The 17375-nt window shown below is 40.5% G+C and overlaps 1 protein-coding gene and 1 non-coding gene across 2 annotated transcripts in view; one reads left to right on the top strand and one right to left on the bottom strand.

Moving 5' to 3' along the window:
- The window catches only part of DNA2 (DNA replication helicase/nuclease 2), a 50266-nt gene extending 37470 nt beyond the window's left edge, over positions 1-12796 (bottom strand). Inside the window, exons 1-4 of the mRNA XM_012762679.3 lie at positions 12640-12796; positions 10388-10570; positions 7986-8169; positions 5695-5840 (exon numbers count right to left, since the gene is read on the bottom strand). Coding sequence (XP_012618133.1) covers positions 5695-5840; positions 7986-8169; positions 10388-10570; positions 12640-12713 — 587 coding nt within the window. The 5' untranslated portion in view covers positions 12714-12796. The remainder of the gene's footprint in view (positions 1-5694; positions 5841-7985; positions 8170-10387; positions 10571-12639) is intronic.
- Positions 6476-6577, top strand: LOC142875833 (small nucleolar RNA U13). Its single transcript, XR_012923113.1, has one exon. It is a non-coding gene; the product is annotated as a small nucleolar RNA U13 (small nucleolar RNA).
- Positions 12797-17375: the final 4579 nt, after the last annotated feature.

Genomic DNA, 17375 nt, shown 5'->3' on the forward strand with positions numbered 1-17375 from the left:
AACCCAGAAGTTACGTAACTTTCAAAGGACACACAGCTCTAGCTTTGGAACCTAAGTTCTTAACCCCTATACACTCCCTTCTATACTTTTATAACAATCTACCTGCCATTATTTTCTCCCTGCTGGTGTGAGTTCACTTGAGTATTGACACAGCCTCCAACAATCTGCAAACTATTTTTAAAAGATACAATTTATAATTTTTCTCACATGCGGAAGGTAGCAAAATAGCACATTCGGCAAATATGAAACTCCAGGATACTACATATTTACCAAATAAAAACTGTGCAATATTTCTTTTTTTTTTTTTTTTTTTTTTCATACTATTTCTGGACTGAATGTGCAATATTTCTAATACCAAATTTAATAAGCTCCTACTTTCCTAGGTTTCCACTACCTCCAGCTTACCAAGACTAAGAGAGCAGAGTGGTGTTAGCCCTCTGAGAGAGCCAGTTCAGCAGAAAAGACAAAATCAGCAACTCTAGAGCTCTGCCAAAATTGTCTTGAGCACAACAGCAACCTCAGGTTGAAAGAAAAGCTGAAATTCCTTAAGCCAGGAAGCAACTGCTAATACCAAAGTATCCTAAAAGATCCAGAGAAACACATATTCAGACTACCCAAGGTGAATGTTATCCTTGCAAAAGGCTGTTTGAAATCACATAGCTTCCAGTTGATTAAAGATGATACAGGTGAGAACATGGGCAACAAGGACTCAATATATTGCCAAGAGAAATGTAAACTGGGACAATGTCCATAAAGAACAATTTGGCAATACCTATCAAAATTTTAAATGCACTAAGACTGGATCCTGTACTAAAGGAAAAAAATTCTATAAAGGGCATTATTGGCCAGGCATGATGGGTCATGCTTGTAATCCTAATGCTTGGGAGGCCAAGGTGGGAGAATCACTTGAGGCCAGGAGTTTGAGACCACCCTGGACAACATAGTGAATCTCCATCTCTACAAAAATTTTAAAAATTAGCTGTGCATGCTGGCAAGCACCTTTAGCCCCAGCTACTTGGGAGGCTGAGGTAGGAGGACTGCTTGATTCCAGGAGTTCAAGGCTGCAGTATGTTATGATCACACCACCACACTCTTGCCTGGGCAACAGAGTAAGACCCTGTCTCTTCTTTTTTTTTCAAGACAGAATCTCACTCTGTTGCCCAGGCTAGAGTGCCCTGGCATCAGCCTAGCCTCCAGCAACCTCCAACTCCTGGGCTCAAGTGATCCTCCTGCCTCAGCCTCCCGAGTAGCTGGGACTACAGGCATGTGCCACCACACCTGGCTAATTTTTTTCCTATATATTTTAGTTGTCCGGCTAATGTCTTTTATTTTTAGTAGAAATGGGGTCTCGCTCTTGCTCAGGTTGGTCTCCAACTCCTGAGCTCAAATGATCCACCCAACTCGGCCACCCAGAGTGCTAGGATTACAGGCGTGAGCCACCATGCCCAGCTGACCTGGTCTTTAAAAAAAAAAAAAAAAGGACATTATTGGACAACTGACAAAACTGAAATTTGAAAAGTAGTTGTTCACATAAAACTATTGTATCAATGTTATATGTGGTTACATAAAAGAAAAATCTTACTCTTAGGAATTACTTACTTAAGTACTTAGAGAGGTAAAAGACCATGATGTATATGATTTATTCCCATATGATTTAGGAAAAAATCTATAGTTGGAGGGTAGGGGAGAGAAAACACTAATGAAAAAGCTTATCAGATCTGGATAAAGAGTATATGGATGTTTAAATGCATATACCCTCTGAGCTAGCAATTCCACCTCTAGGTATTGAATCCAGAAATATACTTGAACTGCTACAAGATGAAGGATGTAAAAAGTATTTATTATAGCATTTTTTATAAAATCAAAAATTTAAATGTCATGGGACTACTTAAGCTATACAGTGAAACACTATGCCACTATTAATTTAAAAATGAGATAGCTCATTAAGTACATATGTTGAAAAATCTCCAAGATTTAATGTTTAAGAGCACAATAATATGTATAGTATGTACAGTATCACACATAAATCCTTGACGTTTCCATGGATGAAAATACAAGAAACTGAAAAAAGTGGCTGCCTCTAGGATAAGAAACTGACTAAAGGAATGGGGTAGAAGGGACTTACTTTTACTATATATTCTCTTGTACTGTTACAAAAACATATAGTATATACAAATGCATAAGCTAGTTAGAAATAGTACCTTTTTTAAAAACCTGTGCAATTAGATAATCTTTGTCCTAAATTACTTTCTCTAACCATACAGGAACCTCCCTTCATTGTTATGATCTGCTTAGGTTCCTTTTTCTGGTTTCTTAGCAAAACTAGTGTTTTACTTTTTACAGACCAGGACTCCCAAGAAATCCAAAAGTTTCCAACACAGTCCATACTGGTTAATGCCTTCTGCATCTGAAGTCTCCTTTGTCAATTTTAGCCAAGTGTCAGCAAATGACATGTAACAGCCTAGACTTTCCAGAGATTATTAAGGTACTTAAGGTAGGATTTTCAATCCCAGTCTTTTATCCATATAATGAGCATGAACAATCTTTCTCTGTACCAAGGGAAAAGAATCTATGAGAAACGATAGAAAAGAACTCTGGAACTGTTGTTTTAGGAGGCTGAGGCAGGAAGATTTCTTGAGGCAGGGAGTTGGAGACCAGCCTGAGCCAGAGCAAGACTCCGTCTCTACAAAAAATAGAAAAATTAGCCAGGCATGGTGGCACATGCCTGTAGTCCCAGCTACTTGGGAGGCTGAGGCAGAAAGATTGCTTGAGCCCAGGAATTTGAGGTTGCTGTGAGCTAGGCTGATGCCACGGAACTCTAGCCCGGGCAATAGAGTGAGACTCTGTCGCAAAAAAAAAAAAAAAAAAAAAAGAAAAGAAATTAGTGAAAAATAGTAACAGATGTTGAGGGGGCATGAGAGACACTCCATTATGCAAAGTGCATAAGGTTTAATACATGGATTTCATAAAATTAAGTCTCTCTGATCAAAAACCTTGTTTTCTTTATCTTTTTTTCAAGCTGGGTTCTTCATTAAACAGGTTGGGACCTAGACCCTAACATCTGTGGTGGTTTAAAATATGTCCACAAGGAATGGGAGAATAGATGTTGGGTCAAAAGATACAAAATTTCAATTATATAGGAGGAATAAGTTCAAGAGATCTCTTATACAACATGTTGACTATAGTCAAAAACAATGTTATTTTATTTTGAAAATTGCTAAGAGTAGATTTTAATTAAGTGGTCTTACCACAAAAGATAAGTATGTGAGGTAATACATGTTAATTAGCTTAACTGAGCCATTCTAGTATATACACAGTTCAAAACCTCATGTTGTATGTGATAAATATATACAATTTTTATTCAATTTTAAAAATTAGGTAAATTTAAAAAAATTAAATATGCCAACAAATTCTTTGACACTCCCTTCAAAAGATGGCACCTACTAAGTCCTCTATCATTGAGGAAGAGGTGGACTTAGTAACTTGTACCAAAAAAATAAAGTGAGAATGTCTCTAGAGTAAGCTGGCTGAAGAAATAAATAAAACTAAATAAAAATAAAATAGAAAAAAAATTTAAAAAACAAACAAACAAAAATGTGACAATGTACAAATTCAGAGACTAGGTTATAAAAGGCACTACAGCTCCTGTCTTGGTCTTGTACTTGGACCCCTAAATCTGCAGGAAGCTGCTGCTATGTCATGAGCACACCTCAGGCCACCCTTTGGAGAAGTGAGCCCTCCTGCCAAAAGTTATGTGAGTAAGCCACCTTGGAGGTGGATCCTCCCTCCCACCCAAGTCAAATCTTCAGGTGACTGCAGCCCCACATGAAAGAACCACATGGGAGAACCACAAACCTAAGCCACCTCCAATTCCTGACCTAAAGAAATAGCGATAACAGATGTTTGTCATTTTAAGAGACTAAAGTTTGATACGGTTTGTTTCATGACAATAATATATAATATCCAACACATAACATATTATCATATGCCAATTAGAGTTTGACAAAAAAGCCAAAACTTTGTAATAAAAAGTAGCAAATAAGGAGAAAATGAAACTAAATTAATAAAGCCCAAACTATTAAATCTACTCATATTCTGAATGACATGTGGTGTGGCCATAGCAAGTCTCTGTGCTTCAGTTGTTTCATATAATAAGTTGATGTCAGATTATATGATGTCTGAAACCACTTAACACAGTGCCTGGCATATGACAGGCCTCAAAAATGTCCATAGAACAAATTGTATGTCATTAGTAAATCACTTGTGTGAAATTTTACAAAACACTTTTCCTGTATAAATAGTATTAACCACAGAACTATAGACTGGGAAATATAGGTTTATATCAACTAGTCTGGAAAGCAAAAGCACCACTAATAAAAACATTTTCGTCCTACTGCTTCACTTGACTAGCCAAAAAAAAAAAAAGGAAAAATTCTGTGAAAAAAAGATGGACTTTATACAAGTCAAGAATACACTTCAGCCGGGCGTGGTGGCTCACGCCTGTAATCCTAGCACTCTGGGAGGCTGAGGCGGAAGGATTGCTCGAGGTCGGGAGTTAGAAACCAGCCTGAGCGAGACCCTGTCTCTACTAAAAATAGAAAGAAATTAATTGACCAACTACAAGTATATATACAAAAAAATTAGCCGGGCATGGTGGTGCGTGCCTGTAGTCCCAGCTACTCGGGAGGCTGAGGCAGGAGGATCGCTTGAGCCCAGGAGTTTGAGGTTGCTGTGAGCTAGGCTGACACCACAGCACTCACTCTAGCCTGGGCAACAAAAGTGAGACTCTGTCTCAAAAAAAAAAAAAAAAAGAATACAGATGGTATAACGCCAATATCTCTATAGGAAGTCCCATGTAAAATATCAATTAGCCATTTGTGGGTTTACCTATGTCATCTCCACTGGCACAAAAAGTATGCAAAAATAGGTATTATCACCTTTTTCAGAATCTGTATGGAACTTTTTTAGTCATAAAACTAGCAAAGTTAGATTCTGAAACTACTTCATCTGATTTCCAAACCCATATAATTTCCACTATAGCGCACTACTTCTAGAATTATGTAAAAAAGTTTTTTACACATTCTCTGACAGCAGCCAAAAAACATGTTGTGCTTACACACAGAATATATATATATATATATATATATATTTTTTTTTTTTTTTTTGAGACAGAGTCTCACTTTTGTTGCCCAGGCTAGAGTGAGTGCCGTGGCATCAGCCTAGCTCACAGCAACCTCAAACTCCTGGGCTCAAGCGATCCTCCTGCCTCAGCCTCCCAAGTAGCTGGGACTACAGGCATGTGCCACCATGCCCGGCTAGTTTTTTTTTTTTTTTTGTATATATATTTTTAGTTGGTCAATTAATTTATTTCTATTTTTAGTAGAGACGGGGTCTCGCTCAGGATGGTTTCGAACTCCCAGCCTCGAGCAATCCGCCCGCCTCGGCCTCCCAGAGTGCTAGGATTACAGGCGTGAGCCACCGTGCCCGGCCTGAATATATATATTTTTATGCAGAGAGTTGCTGTTGTGCAATTTCAGAAACTTCACCAGGTTATAAAAGAATACTGCAACCTTGGAATCTGCATTCTGGATTCCACTAACTTCCTGAATAGTCTAATATCCAAATACCTTACAGATCCTAGGAAAGAAGTTATATAATAAAATCATACCTGTAATAATTCTCATAACTACTTACATTTCCTTCAAATGCTTTATTTCTTGAATAGTTTGAAAAGCAAGCTCTTGTAGCTTTTCTGGGGCAAAGCTATCACTTATTGCTTTTTGAAATACCTCATGAAGAACCGTACCAATTAGCATCTGATGTGTGGCTGGATCAGAGCTCTACGAAACAAATCATATGAATATTTTGTTTCACAACATATTTATGGAAGCAAATCATACAAACATTTTATTTCACAATATATTAACAGACATGATTGTATATTTATTATCTAATCTATTAAACCATCATAGCCAAAACACACTGGTAAGAAAAGGTTTTTTCTAATGCTGGGCTCAGTGGCTCATGGCTGTAATCCTAAACTCTGGGAGGCAGAGATGGGAGGATGGCTTGAGCTCAGGAGTTCAAGGCCAGCCTGAGCAAGAGCCATCTCTACTAAAAGTAGAAAAATTAGCTAGGCAGCAAGGTGTACACCTGTAATTCCAACTACTTGGGAGACTTAGGCAAGAGAATTGCTTGAGCCCAGGAGTTCGAGGTTGCAGTGAGCTATGACGATGACACTGGACCCTACCTAGGGTAAGAGAACAAGACTCTGTCTCAAAAAGAAAAAAAAAAGGTTTTTCTGGTGGGTGGGATTACAGGTAAATTTCACTTTCTTCTAATTCAGAATTATCTGCATTATTTTACAAGTATGAGTTATTTGTAAAATCAATATATTTCCCTTTTGAAAAAAATAATCAATATGAAAAAGTTGAACATATTCTCAAATATTTAATAATTTAAAAGTATTCTTCTGATCCTTTTATAGTTCATAATTAGCAGGATTGGGTGTTCATACATATGTGACATGTGCCTCCCTCAAACCTTGTTTCAATGTCAGCACATTACTTATCTGACATGAAATTTTAAACAAAACAAGAAGAAAAAAGTATTCTTTTTCTTAATTTCACTTTTATAATCTACCCAAATACAAAAGTCAATAAAGGCACAGCTCATAAACTCATGTAAAAAGATATCATTTAAACCTACAGCAGAGATCTTTGGCAAGAAAGTTCTCTCCATTCAAAAAAGAAAGAGTATTTATTTCTCAATTAACTTTTTTTTGTTTGTTTTTTTTTTTTTGAGACAGAGTCTTGCTTTGTTGCCCAGGCTAGAGTGAGTGCCATGGCGGCAGCCTAGCTCACAGCAACCTCAGACTCCTGGGCTCAAGCGATCCTACTGCCTCAGACTCTCTAGTAGCTGGGACTACAGGCATGCGCCACCATGCCCGGCTAATTTTTTCTGTATGTATTAGTTGGCCAATTAATTTTCTTTCTATTTCTAGTAGAGATGGGGTCTCGCTCTTGTTCAGGCTGGTTTCGAACTCCTGACCTCAAGCAATCCGCCCGCCTTGGCCTCCCAGAGAGCTAGGATTACAGGCGTGAGCCACCACGCCGGGCCTATATTTAAGTTTTTAAAAAAATTCTCAGTTGTCATTTACTCACAAAGTAATACAATATTTGGGAATGTTGGTTATTAATGTTCTGTACAGGGAGATTTATTATAATGATCTCTTTGTTTTTTCTGGTTTTTTTTGAGACAGAGTCTCTCTTGCCTGGGCTAGAGTGCCGTGGTGTCAGTCTAGCTCACAACCTCAAACTCCTGGGCTCAAGCAATTCTGCCTCAGCTTTCCTAGTAGCTGGGACTACAGGCATGCGCCACCATGCCTGGCTAATTTTTTCCATATATATATATATTTTAGCTGTCCAGTTAATTTCTTTCTATTTTTTATAGAGACACTTTTGCTCAGGCTGGTCTCTAACTCCAGAGCTCAAACGATCCTCCGCCTCGGCCTCCCAGAGTGCTACGATTACAGGTGTGAGCCACTGCGCCCGGCCTATATATGTTTTTTAAATATTCCAAACTAATGTTTTTAAAAGAGACCTGTACATTGATTGTTTATTGAGAACTACTTGAAGCCAACTTTAGAAATGCCTAGATGTACTGAATAAGTTTTACTTAAATTAATTTTCTTATCATTATACCTACTTATTTATATTAAGTGTTGAATAAGATTCAAAGGACTCAGGCACATCGTCTTGAGTCCCAGCACTGCCACTTACTAGCTACATGACTGTGGGCAAGTCACTTAACCTTTCTCAGCCCATTTTCCTCATCTGTAAAATGCAACTGATTAATACTGCATTTTAATAAATTAATACTGCATTAATAAATCCAGAACTGCTAGATTAAATGAAATAAAAATGTAAAAATACTCTATAAACTCGTAAGACCCTATAAAAACATCAGTAGTTAATATTACTTACCCTGAACGTTTCACTAAGGACAGCTCTTCTCATACAACGAATACTACTGGCTATGCTTGTGCCAGAAATCAGCATGTCTGGATATAGAATCAAATATCCAAAATGTTTATCTATTATCCAAGTACCAGCTGTGCAGTCTCCCTCCAAATGAATGATATCCCCTGGCTCTACTGGTACAGAGCACCTGAAAATACAGCAAAGTTAAGGTATAAATATTAACACATAGTTTAGGTTCCTACATTTAAATGTATTAGGAGGCCAGGCGTGGCGGCTCATGCCTGTAATCCTAGCTCTCTGGGAGGCTGAGGAGGGCGGATCGCTCAAGGTCAGGAGTTCAAAACGAGCCCGAGCAAGAGTGAGACCCTGTCTCTACTAGAAATAGGAAGAAATTAATTGGCCAACTAATATATATAGAAAAAATTAGCCAGGCATGGTGGCGCATGCCTGTGGTCCCAGCTACTTGGGAGGCTGAGACAGTAGGATTGCTTGAGCCCAGAAGTTTGAGGTTGCTGTGAGCTAGGCTGACGCCACGGCACTCACTCTAGCCTGGGCAGCAAAGTGAGACTCTGTCTCAAAAAAAAAAAAAAAAAAGAATAAAAGATAAATTAGGAGGCCGGGCGCTGTGGCTCACGCCTGTAATCCTAGTTCTTGGGAGGCCGAGGCGGGCGGATTGCTCAAGTTCAAAACCAGCCTGAGCAAGAGCGAGACCCCGTCTCTACTATAAATAGAAAGAAATTAATTGGCCAACTGATATATATATAAAAAATTAGCCGGGCATGGTGGCGCATGCCTGTAGTCCCAGCTACCCGGGAGGCTGAGGCAGAAGGATCACTCGAGCCCAGGAGTTTGAGGTTGCTGTGAGCTAGGCTGACGCCACGGCACTCACTCTAGCCTGGACAACAAAGCGAGACTCTGTCTCAAAAAAAAAAAAAAAAAAAAAAAGATAAATTAGGAAAGCTTAAAAAATAAATGAGCATTTTATCTGAAGAAGAAATAATTATTTCTGAATTCTGCGGGGTTTTTTGGTTTTTTTTTTAAGAGAGTGTCTCCCCCTATTGTCCAGGTTAGAGTAAAGTGGCCCAGTCATAGCTCGCTGTCACTTCAAACTCCTGGGCTCAAGGGATCCTTCCACCTAAGCCTCTTGAGTAGCTAGGACTACAGAGGCATGCCATCACACCTGGCTAACTTTTTAATTTTTTTCTAGAGACAGTCTCACCATGTTGCTCAAGTTGGTCTCAAACTACTGGTCTCAAGCAACCCTCCCACCTCAGCTGCCTGAGGTGCCAGGACATGAGCCACTGTGCCCAGCACACCATGAGTTTTGTTTTGTTTGTTTTTGAAACAGAGTCTCACTTTGTTGCCCAGGCTAGAGTGAGTGCCATGGCGTCAGCCTAGCTCACAACAACCTCAAACTCCTGGGCTCAAGCAATCCTGCTGCCTCGGCCTCCCGAGTGGCTGGGACTACAGGCATGTGCCACCATGTCCAGCTAATTTTTTATATATATATTAGTTGGCCAATTAATTTCTTTCTATTTCTAGTGGAGACGGGGTCTCGCTCTTGCTCAGGCTGGTTTCACATTCCTGACCTTGAGCAATCCACCTACCTAGGCCTCCCAGAGAGCTAGGATTATAGGCAGGCGTGAGTCACGGTGCCCAACCTCATACCATGAGTTTTAAGCTCCAACCTTAAAACAGAATATACTGGGAAATAGGAAGTCATCATTAATAAGCCCCTTTGGGCCGGGCGCGGTGGCTCACGCCTGTAATCCTAGCTCTTGGGAGGCCGAGGCGGGCGGATTGCTCAAGGTCAGGAGTTCAAAACCAGCCTGAGCAAGAGCGAGACCCCATCTCTACTATAAATAGAAAGAAATTAATTGGCCAACTGATATATATATAAAAAATTAGCCGGGCATGGTGGCGCATGCCTGTAGTCCCAGCTACTCGGGAGGCTGAGGCAGAAGGATCGCTCGAGCCCAGGAGTTTGAGGTTGCTGTGAGCTAGGCTGACGCCACGGCACTCACTCTAGCCTGGACAACAAAGCGAGACTCTGTCTCAAAAAAAAAAAAAAAAAAAAAAAAAAAATAAGCCCCTTTGTACTTGACTTTCAAATGACAATAAAAATCAACTTTTGGAATAAGAGACTAGAGATGCTGGGGTAATCAATACAATTTGCATGCAGAATTAAGCCAGGTTCAAAATACTCCCTTCTTTTTTTTTTTTTTTGAGACAGAGTCTCGCTTTGTTGCCCAGGCTAGAGTGAGTGCCGTGGCGTCAGCCTAGCTCACAGCAGATACTCCCTTCTTAACAATTATGGTAACATCCACACAAGATATTTGATGGGATTTTAAGATGGTACCCTTAAGACCCTGCCAAACCAGAGCTAAAAGTCATACAAAAATTACCAGTCATTCCTAAGGATGCACCGATCTTTACATTGTAGTGACTGGTGAGCAGTGATGATTAGGTGCTTTTCATGGTTTCCCTCTTCATCTTGCACAATATTGACTGCTAACACCAGGTACCGGTTATCCATTCCTCCCGTCAGAACTGTCTTAGGAAAAGAAGATACCACTTTCTTCTGAAATCTAAAGCATATACATACAAAACCATTTTAGCACAACGATGAAATAACAAGCCATGAATCTCTTTCATCAAAAACCAACCTTCTAGTTTTCTACATTTGTTTCTTCTAGAAAGCTTATTACAGTGACTGTTAGCTCAAATAGGTAAAATTAAGAGAGGAAAGACATAGAATTCCCATTATAAAAACATCCCAGAAGTAATACCATTTAAAACATGCTCACAATATAGGATTTCTCTATGAGGAGTTCTGTGGGATTTCTATAACTGAGGATTAAAAAAATTGGAAGAGGCCGGGCGAGGTGGCTCAAGGTCAGGAGTTCAAAACCAGCCTGAGCAAGAGCAAGACCCCGTCTCTCCTATAAATAGAAAGAAATTAATTGGCCAACTGATATATATATAAAATTAGCCGGGCATGGTGGCACATGCCTGTAGTCCCAGCTACTCGGGAGGCTGAGGCAGTAGGATCGCTTGAGCCCAGGAGTTTGAGGTTGCTGTGAGCTAGACTGACGCCACGGCACTCACTCTAGCCTGGACAACAAAGCAAGACTGTCTCAAAAAAAAAAAAAAAATTGGAAGATATTAAACAACAAATTTCTGCCACTGGTGCAAGCCTTCCCAAAGTATGAGTAACAGATGTTTTGGACATTATCCTTTTTGTAAATAAGAGACTTAAGTTATGGAAAAGTGTAGTGTATGTGGTTCACTGGAAGTACTATCATAAACTATAGAATTGTACTTGAAATCATCTGGTCTGACCCAATATTTAATGCAGGAAATCTTTCTATAAAATCTCATTAGGGATCAACTAGCCCCTGCTTAGTAGAGAAAGCAAGCTCAATACCTGTCACAGTAGCTTATTCCTTTATAGAGTAACTTGGAAGTTTCTTATTTGTATTTATAATGGACAAGTCAATTTCACAATACTTTAATCCAGTGCTCCAAGCCATCTAAACTTATGCAAAATAACCTCTCCTTCGAAAAACAGCCCTTCTTTTATTAAGTAACTCTTAATTCATCCCTGTTTAACTGTAGCATGAGTGAGGGACCAAATAAGAGTCCAAAGTCACTATCGCTCGAGTTATTACTTTAAATGCCTTTCACATTACCCTATAAATTATCTACAGTTACATGACAGTAGATCCTATTATTTTGTAAACACTTCATTCCAGAAACCCATCTAGCCTCAGGCCATAAATTTCCCAAGGAAGGCTGTATGAACCCTATGGATCTCTCAAAAGGTACTGCTGGCCGGGCGCTGTGGCTCACGCCTGTAATCCTAGCTCTTGGGAGGCCGAGGCGGGCGGATTGCTCAAGGTCAGGAGTTCAAAACCAGCCTGAGCAAGAGTGAGACCCCGTCTCTACTATAAATAGAAAGAAATTAATTGGCCAACTGATATATATATAAAAAATTAGCCGGGCATGGTGGCACATGCCTGTAGTCCCAGCTACTCGGGAGGCTGAGGCAGGAGGATCGCTTGAGCCCAGGAGTTTGAGGTTGCTGTGAGCTAGGCTGACGCCACGGCACTCACTCTAGCCTGGACAACAAAGCGAAACTCTGTCTCAAAAAAAAAAAAAAAAAAAAGGTACTGCTGATCAAAACCTCAAAGGCCAAAGTCCCTTAGCACTAATTAGCATTATTGCCATTATACTGAAAATAATTTCATATTATGACTGTGGTTAAGTTTCTCCAACCATTTACACTGAGCTGAACGTGCAGAGTTCTCCCTGGAATAAGCTCCTCCAACTAAACATCGAGGAAAACATCAGGCAATTGCTTCTTTTTATGAAGATATTTCAATGGCCCAAACTACCCCAAATTGCAAAAGAAGTGACATCCAGGGAAAAGAACGAACTTGCAGGGCGAGAGCGTCTCCAGGCTCTGGCCGAGTGCGGCCCCAAAGAAAGCCCCGGGAAGCGGAGCCCGGCTCCGGAGGCTCGTCTGGGGCCCGGGCAGCTGAGCCGGGTCTCTCGGCCCCCAGCCCCGGTCATTGCGCAGGCGTGGGTGCGGCCTCTCCCGCTCCTTTCTTTTAAATCTCCCGCTTTACTCCCACACCCCCCCCCCTCCGCTCACAGCTCTGCCGGCAGCGCAGCCTCCTCCCCGAGACTCTTCTCCATCAGCAGCTCCAGTTCGTCCAGCTGCTCCATCCCGGGCGCCGGGACCGCAAACCGTCCCCAAGTCAAGAACCAGGAGAGACACCGCAAACCGGGAGAAGGAGCGCCAGTCGGCGCCGCGCTGTGCGCATGCGCCGGCCTACCTGGTCCCAATGGTCCTGCGCGAGACCGCCCTTCCCGCTGTCGGCGCGTTGCTACTGGAGCGCCTCGCTTGCCCTGCTGAGGCGCGGGGCAGCCCCCTTAGCTCCAGCGCCCGGGGCTCGGAAAAGTCTTCACACCTGGCCCAGACTCCTGCCTTCTCCCTTGACACTCCAGCCTGTGTTCGACTCACGCTCTTAGTTTGAAGAGGACCATTTGCAGTTGTCCAAAACCTGGCGTCCCTTGTTAGCCTTCAGAATTTTGCATTCCCTGGGAAACGGCCTCTCCTTTTTTTTCTGGAAAATTCGTTGAGAAAGTAGAAACTTCGATAGGAACTCCATCATGCCACGACTAAATCTACAAAACTACCAATATGTGCACCCATCTTATCTCTTTCCACTTTTGGCCAACACTGGACAATGTTCTTCCTGTCAATGAGCAAATCCCTCCACTGTACTTTAGATCCCAGGGCTAGCATTCTCCAGGGCATTGCTTCATCAGTTATTGCCTCGGTCTCTGGTATCATCAGTCTCACCTACACTATTGGATTGTATCCCTCATCGCAGCTCACTGCAACCTCAAATTCCTCCCTCAGTCTCCTAAGAAGCTAGGACTACCGGCTCAGACTACCACATCCAGTTACTTTCTTTTTAATAGAGAGAGGGTTTCATTGTATTGCCCAGGCTGGTCTTGAACTCTTAGCCTCAAGGGATCCTCCAGCCTCTCAAAGTGCTGGGATTACAAGCATAAACCACTGTGCCCAATGGTGGAAAGGTTTTTAATGATAAATTTCTTTAATTGGTTATGCAGATTTTGTTTCATCTATGTCAGTCTTTTTTTTTTTTTTTTTTTTTTTTTTTTTTTTGAGACAGGGTCTCACTTTGTTGCCCAGGCTAGAGTGAGTGCCATGGCGTCAGCCTAGCTCACAGCAACCTCAAACTCCTGGGCTCAAGCGATCCTCCTGCCTCAGCCTCCCAAGTAGCTGGGACTACAGGCATGCACCACCATGCCCGGCTAATTTTTTTTTTGTATATATATTTTTAGTTGGTCAATTAATTTCTTTCTATTTTTAGTAGAGACAGGGTCTCGCTCAGGCTGGTTTTGAACTCCCAGCCTCGAACAATCCGCCCGCCTCGGCCTCCCAGAGTGCTAGGATTACAGGCGTGAGCCACCGCGCCCGGCCTCTATGTCAGTCTTGATTGTGTTTTTCAAGGCATTCCTGTTCATTTCACCCAAATTGTCAAATTCCTTGGCAAATAATTTAGAAATCCCTTATCTTTTTCCTTTTTTAAAAAATTGGACACTTCATTCTATAAAATAGACTGAGCATTCTCCCTTTTACCTTTTTTTGAAAGCATTTTATTTTATTTTATTTTGAGACAGAATCTCGCTCTGTTGCTGGAGCTAGAGTGCTGTGGCATCAGCCTAGCTCACAGCAACCTCAAACTCCTGGGCTCAGGCAATCCTCCCGCCTTAGCCTCCAAAATAGCTGGGACTACAGGCTTGCACCACCATGCCTGGCTAATTTTGTCTCTATATATTTTTAGTTGTCCAGCTAATTTGTTTCTATTTTTTTAGTAGAGATGGGGTCTCGCTCTTTCTCAGTCTGGTCTCCCAAACTCCTGAGCTCAAAGGATCTACTGGCCTTGGCCTCCCAGAGTGCTAGGATTATCCTCCCCGGCCTCTCCCTTATTATCTTTTTAATATCTGTAGGATCCATAGTGATGTCCTCTTTTTTATTCCTGATTATTAGTAACTTATGGTCAGTCTTTTTCAGTTACTAGTCTAGCTAGGGATTTATTAATTTTCTTGCCAAAAACCTTCAATAGCTTCCCATTGCATTTAGAATAAAAGATAAAATCATTACAAGATCCTGTAGACCCCAACTTGATCTGGCTATTTCTTTAACCCCATCTGTTGCTACTCCTTCACTCACAATGCTTCACAATGGCTTTCTGAAAATTCCTATGTGAAGACAAACTTTCCTGTCTTAGGGTTTTTGTACCTCCTGTTCTATTCACCTGGGGCATTCTTCCCCCACAACTCTTTGTATAACTGTTTCCTTTTAATCCTCCATGTGTCAGCCTAAAAGTATATATAGCACATCAAAGAAACCTTTCCTTGACCATTCTAAAGTAATTCCTTTATTTACTTCCTTCATAAACATGTTTCATACACTGTAATCATTTTTTGATTGGTTTATGTTTATTGACATGTTCAAATTTATGGACATGTTAAAGTTTCATCTGAACAGGATAATACTGTATTAATGTATAGCATCATGGCTGTAAGACTAGGCTCTAGATCAGGGGTCCTCGAACTTTTTAAGCAGGGGGCCAGTTCACTGTCCTTCAGACCGTTGGAGGGCTAGACTATAGTTTAAAAAAAAAACTATGAACAAATTCCTACCCACACTGCACGTATCTTATTTTGAAGTAAAAAAACAAACAGGCAAAAACACCCACATGTGGCCTGCGGGCCGTAGGTTGAGGATGCCTGCTCTAGATTCAGACAAGCTGATTCTGAATCCTAGATCCACCAACTTATCATGTGAACCTGGGCAAGTAATTAAACCTCCCTAGGCCTTTGTTACCCCCATCTGTGAAAAAGGAATATTAAACAGTACCTATCTCATAGTATTGTTGTAGAGATTGACTTAAGTCATCAAAAATGTTTAAAACAAGGCAAGGTACATAATAAGTCTCTAGGAAATATATATAACATTATTTATCTCTGGTTTCTAGTGCCTAATATAGTGTCTGGTATTCAAAGACTAGATATAAGGAACTGTGTAAAGTATATAGCTGCTATATGTGTCAGATATTATTGGCAATACTCTGCAAGGCAATGCATTAATTGTACATAGGTTTTTATTATTTTATTTATTTTTTTTTTTTTGAAACAGAGTCTCGCTTTGTTGCCCAGGCTAGAGTGAGTGCCGTGGCGTCAGCCTAGCTCACAGCAACCTCAAACTCCTGGGCTCGAGCGATCCTTCTGTCTCAGCCTCCCGAGTAGCTGGGACTACAGGCATGCGCCACCATGCCCGGCTAATTTTTTATATATATATCAGTTGGCCAATTAGTTTCTTTCTATTTATAGTAGAGACGGGGTCTCGCTCTTGCTCAGGCTGGTTTTGAACTCCTGACCTTGAGCAATCCGCCCGCCTCGGCCTCCCAGAGAGCTAGGATTACAGGCGTGAGCCACCGCGCCCGGCAGGTTTTTATTATTTACCACTCATTATAGTTAGCAAGTTAGCAACAAGACACTTCTGTGAAACAAACCAAGTGACTGTATTTCTAAATCATCCCTTTTGTGGACTATTTGTGCTTCATTTCTCCCAAATAGAATGTAGAGTTTCCAAAAACAGGGACTGGGCCTTCTTTCTTCCCACCAGTAAACATCACTGAGCACCTGTTATCATGGTGCTACCCTGTGCTCCTCACCATGATTGAAGGCATGGATCTGCCTTTGAGGGAACCAGTTGCAGGGAAGGAGGGACATAGATAAACAGGTAGTTATCATGAAGTGTGGTATATACTCTATTAGAGAAACACCTCGTGTTATATGTTATTCGGCATCCTAATTAAACTGCTAGTACAGCTAATAGGCTTCCAAAGGGAAGTCCTACATAATGCTGACATAATGGGTGGTAAATAAATGGATGCTCAGTACTCTGGTGGAGAATGAAGCACGATATTATTATATATAGCCAGCAACTTCTCCACCTACATACAGGGAGTCATCAAGACTAAGGGTGGTACCTCACATAGCAATCCCTTGACCAGACCACTGTCTCATTCTATATACCAGAAGGCTCTATTCACTGAAAGGCAGGAAAACAGGAAGAACAGAGATCAAAAAAGAAATAAATTATCAATCCTCAAATGGAAGATAACATAGCTAGATGGACTTTGGGTTATCTATCTAAAATAAATCCAATACAAACATAGTCATTATTTTAAGTATTCTTCCATCCTGGCTTATGTTTCAATAATGTAAATAAGCTAAAAAAAAAGAAATGGTCAAAACATGGAAATTTTTATTTTTAATTCCTATGAATTCTATAACACATAGAATGCAAATTTTTATTTAAAAAAAATATTTGCAGCGCCCTTTTATTGATAACATAACTGAGATACTTATTTTATACATTTAAATTATTTTAAGATTTAATAACAATAGTTAGCTACAATGTGACCCAGAAATGAAAATATACAAAATAGTTTTAAGACCACAAGTATTTCTACCTGCTGGTACACTTATAGGTCATACAAAGATACATATTTATTTTTAAAATAAAGACTTTCAAAATGAAACCAGCTCATCAAATTTTTACCGAGGTATGACAAGAAATCTTTTATGCAAAAAAATAAAAATTGAAGCAAAAATAACACTTTCAACTTAGTTTCCTAATGTACTAAAAATCACATCAATTCTACAAATTACTATTTCTGAAGAGAGAATTTTAATTTGTTCCTCTCCCATTTCTATCATGCTTATAATAACAAAACATAAAACTGCCCTAAACACAATAAATGGAATTCTTACATTTCACCA

Source organism: Microcebus murinus, chromosome 14, assembly GCF_040939455.1.
Source record: "Microcebus murinus isolate Inina chromosome 14, M.murinus_Inina_mat1.0, whole genome shotgun sequence".
NCBI lineage: Eukaryota > Metazoa > Chordata > Mammalia > Primates > Cheirogaleidae > Microcebus > Microcebus murinus.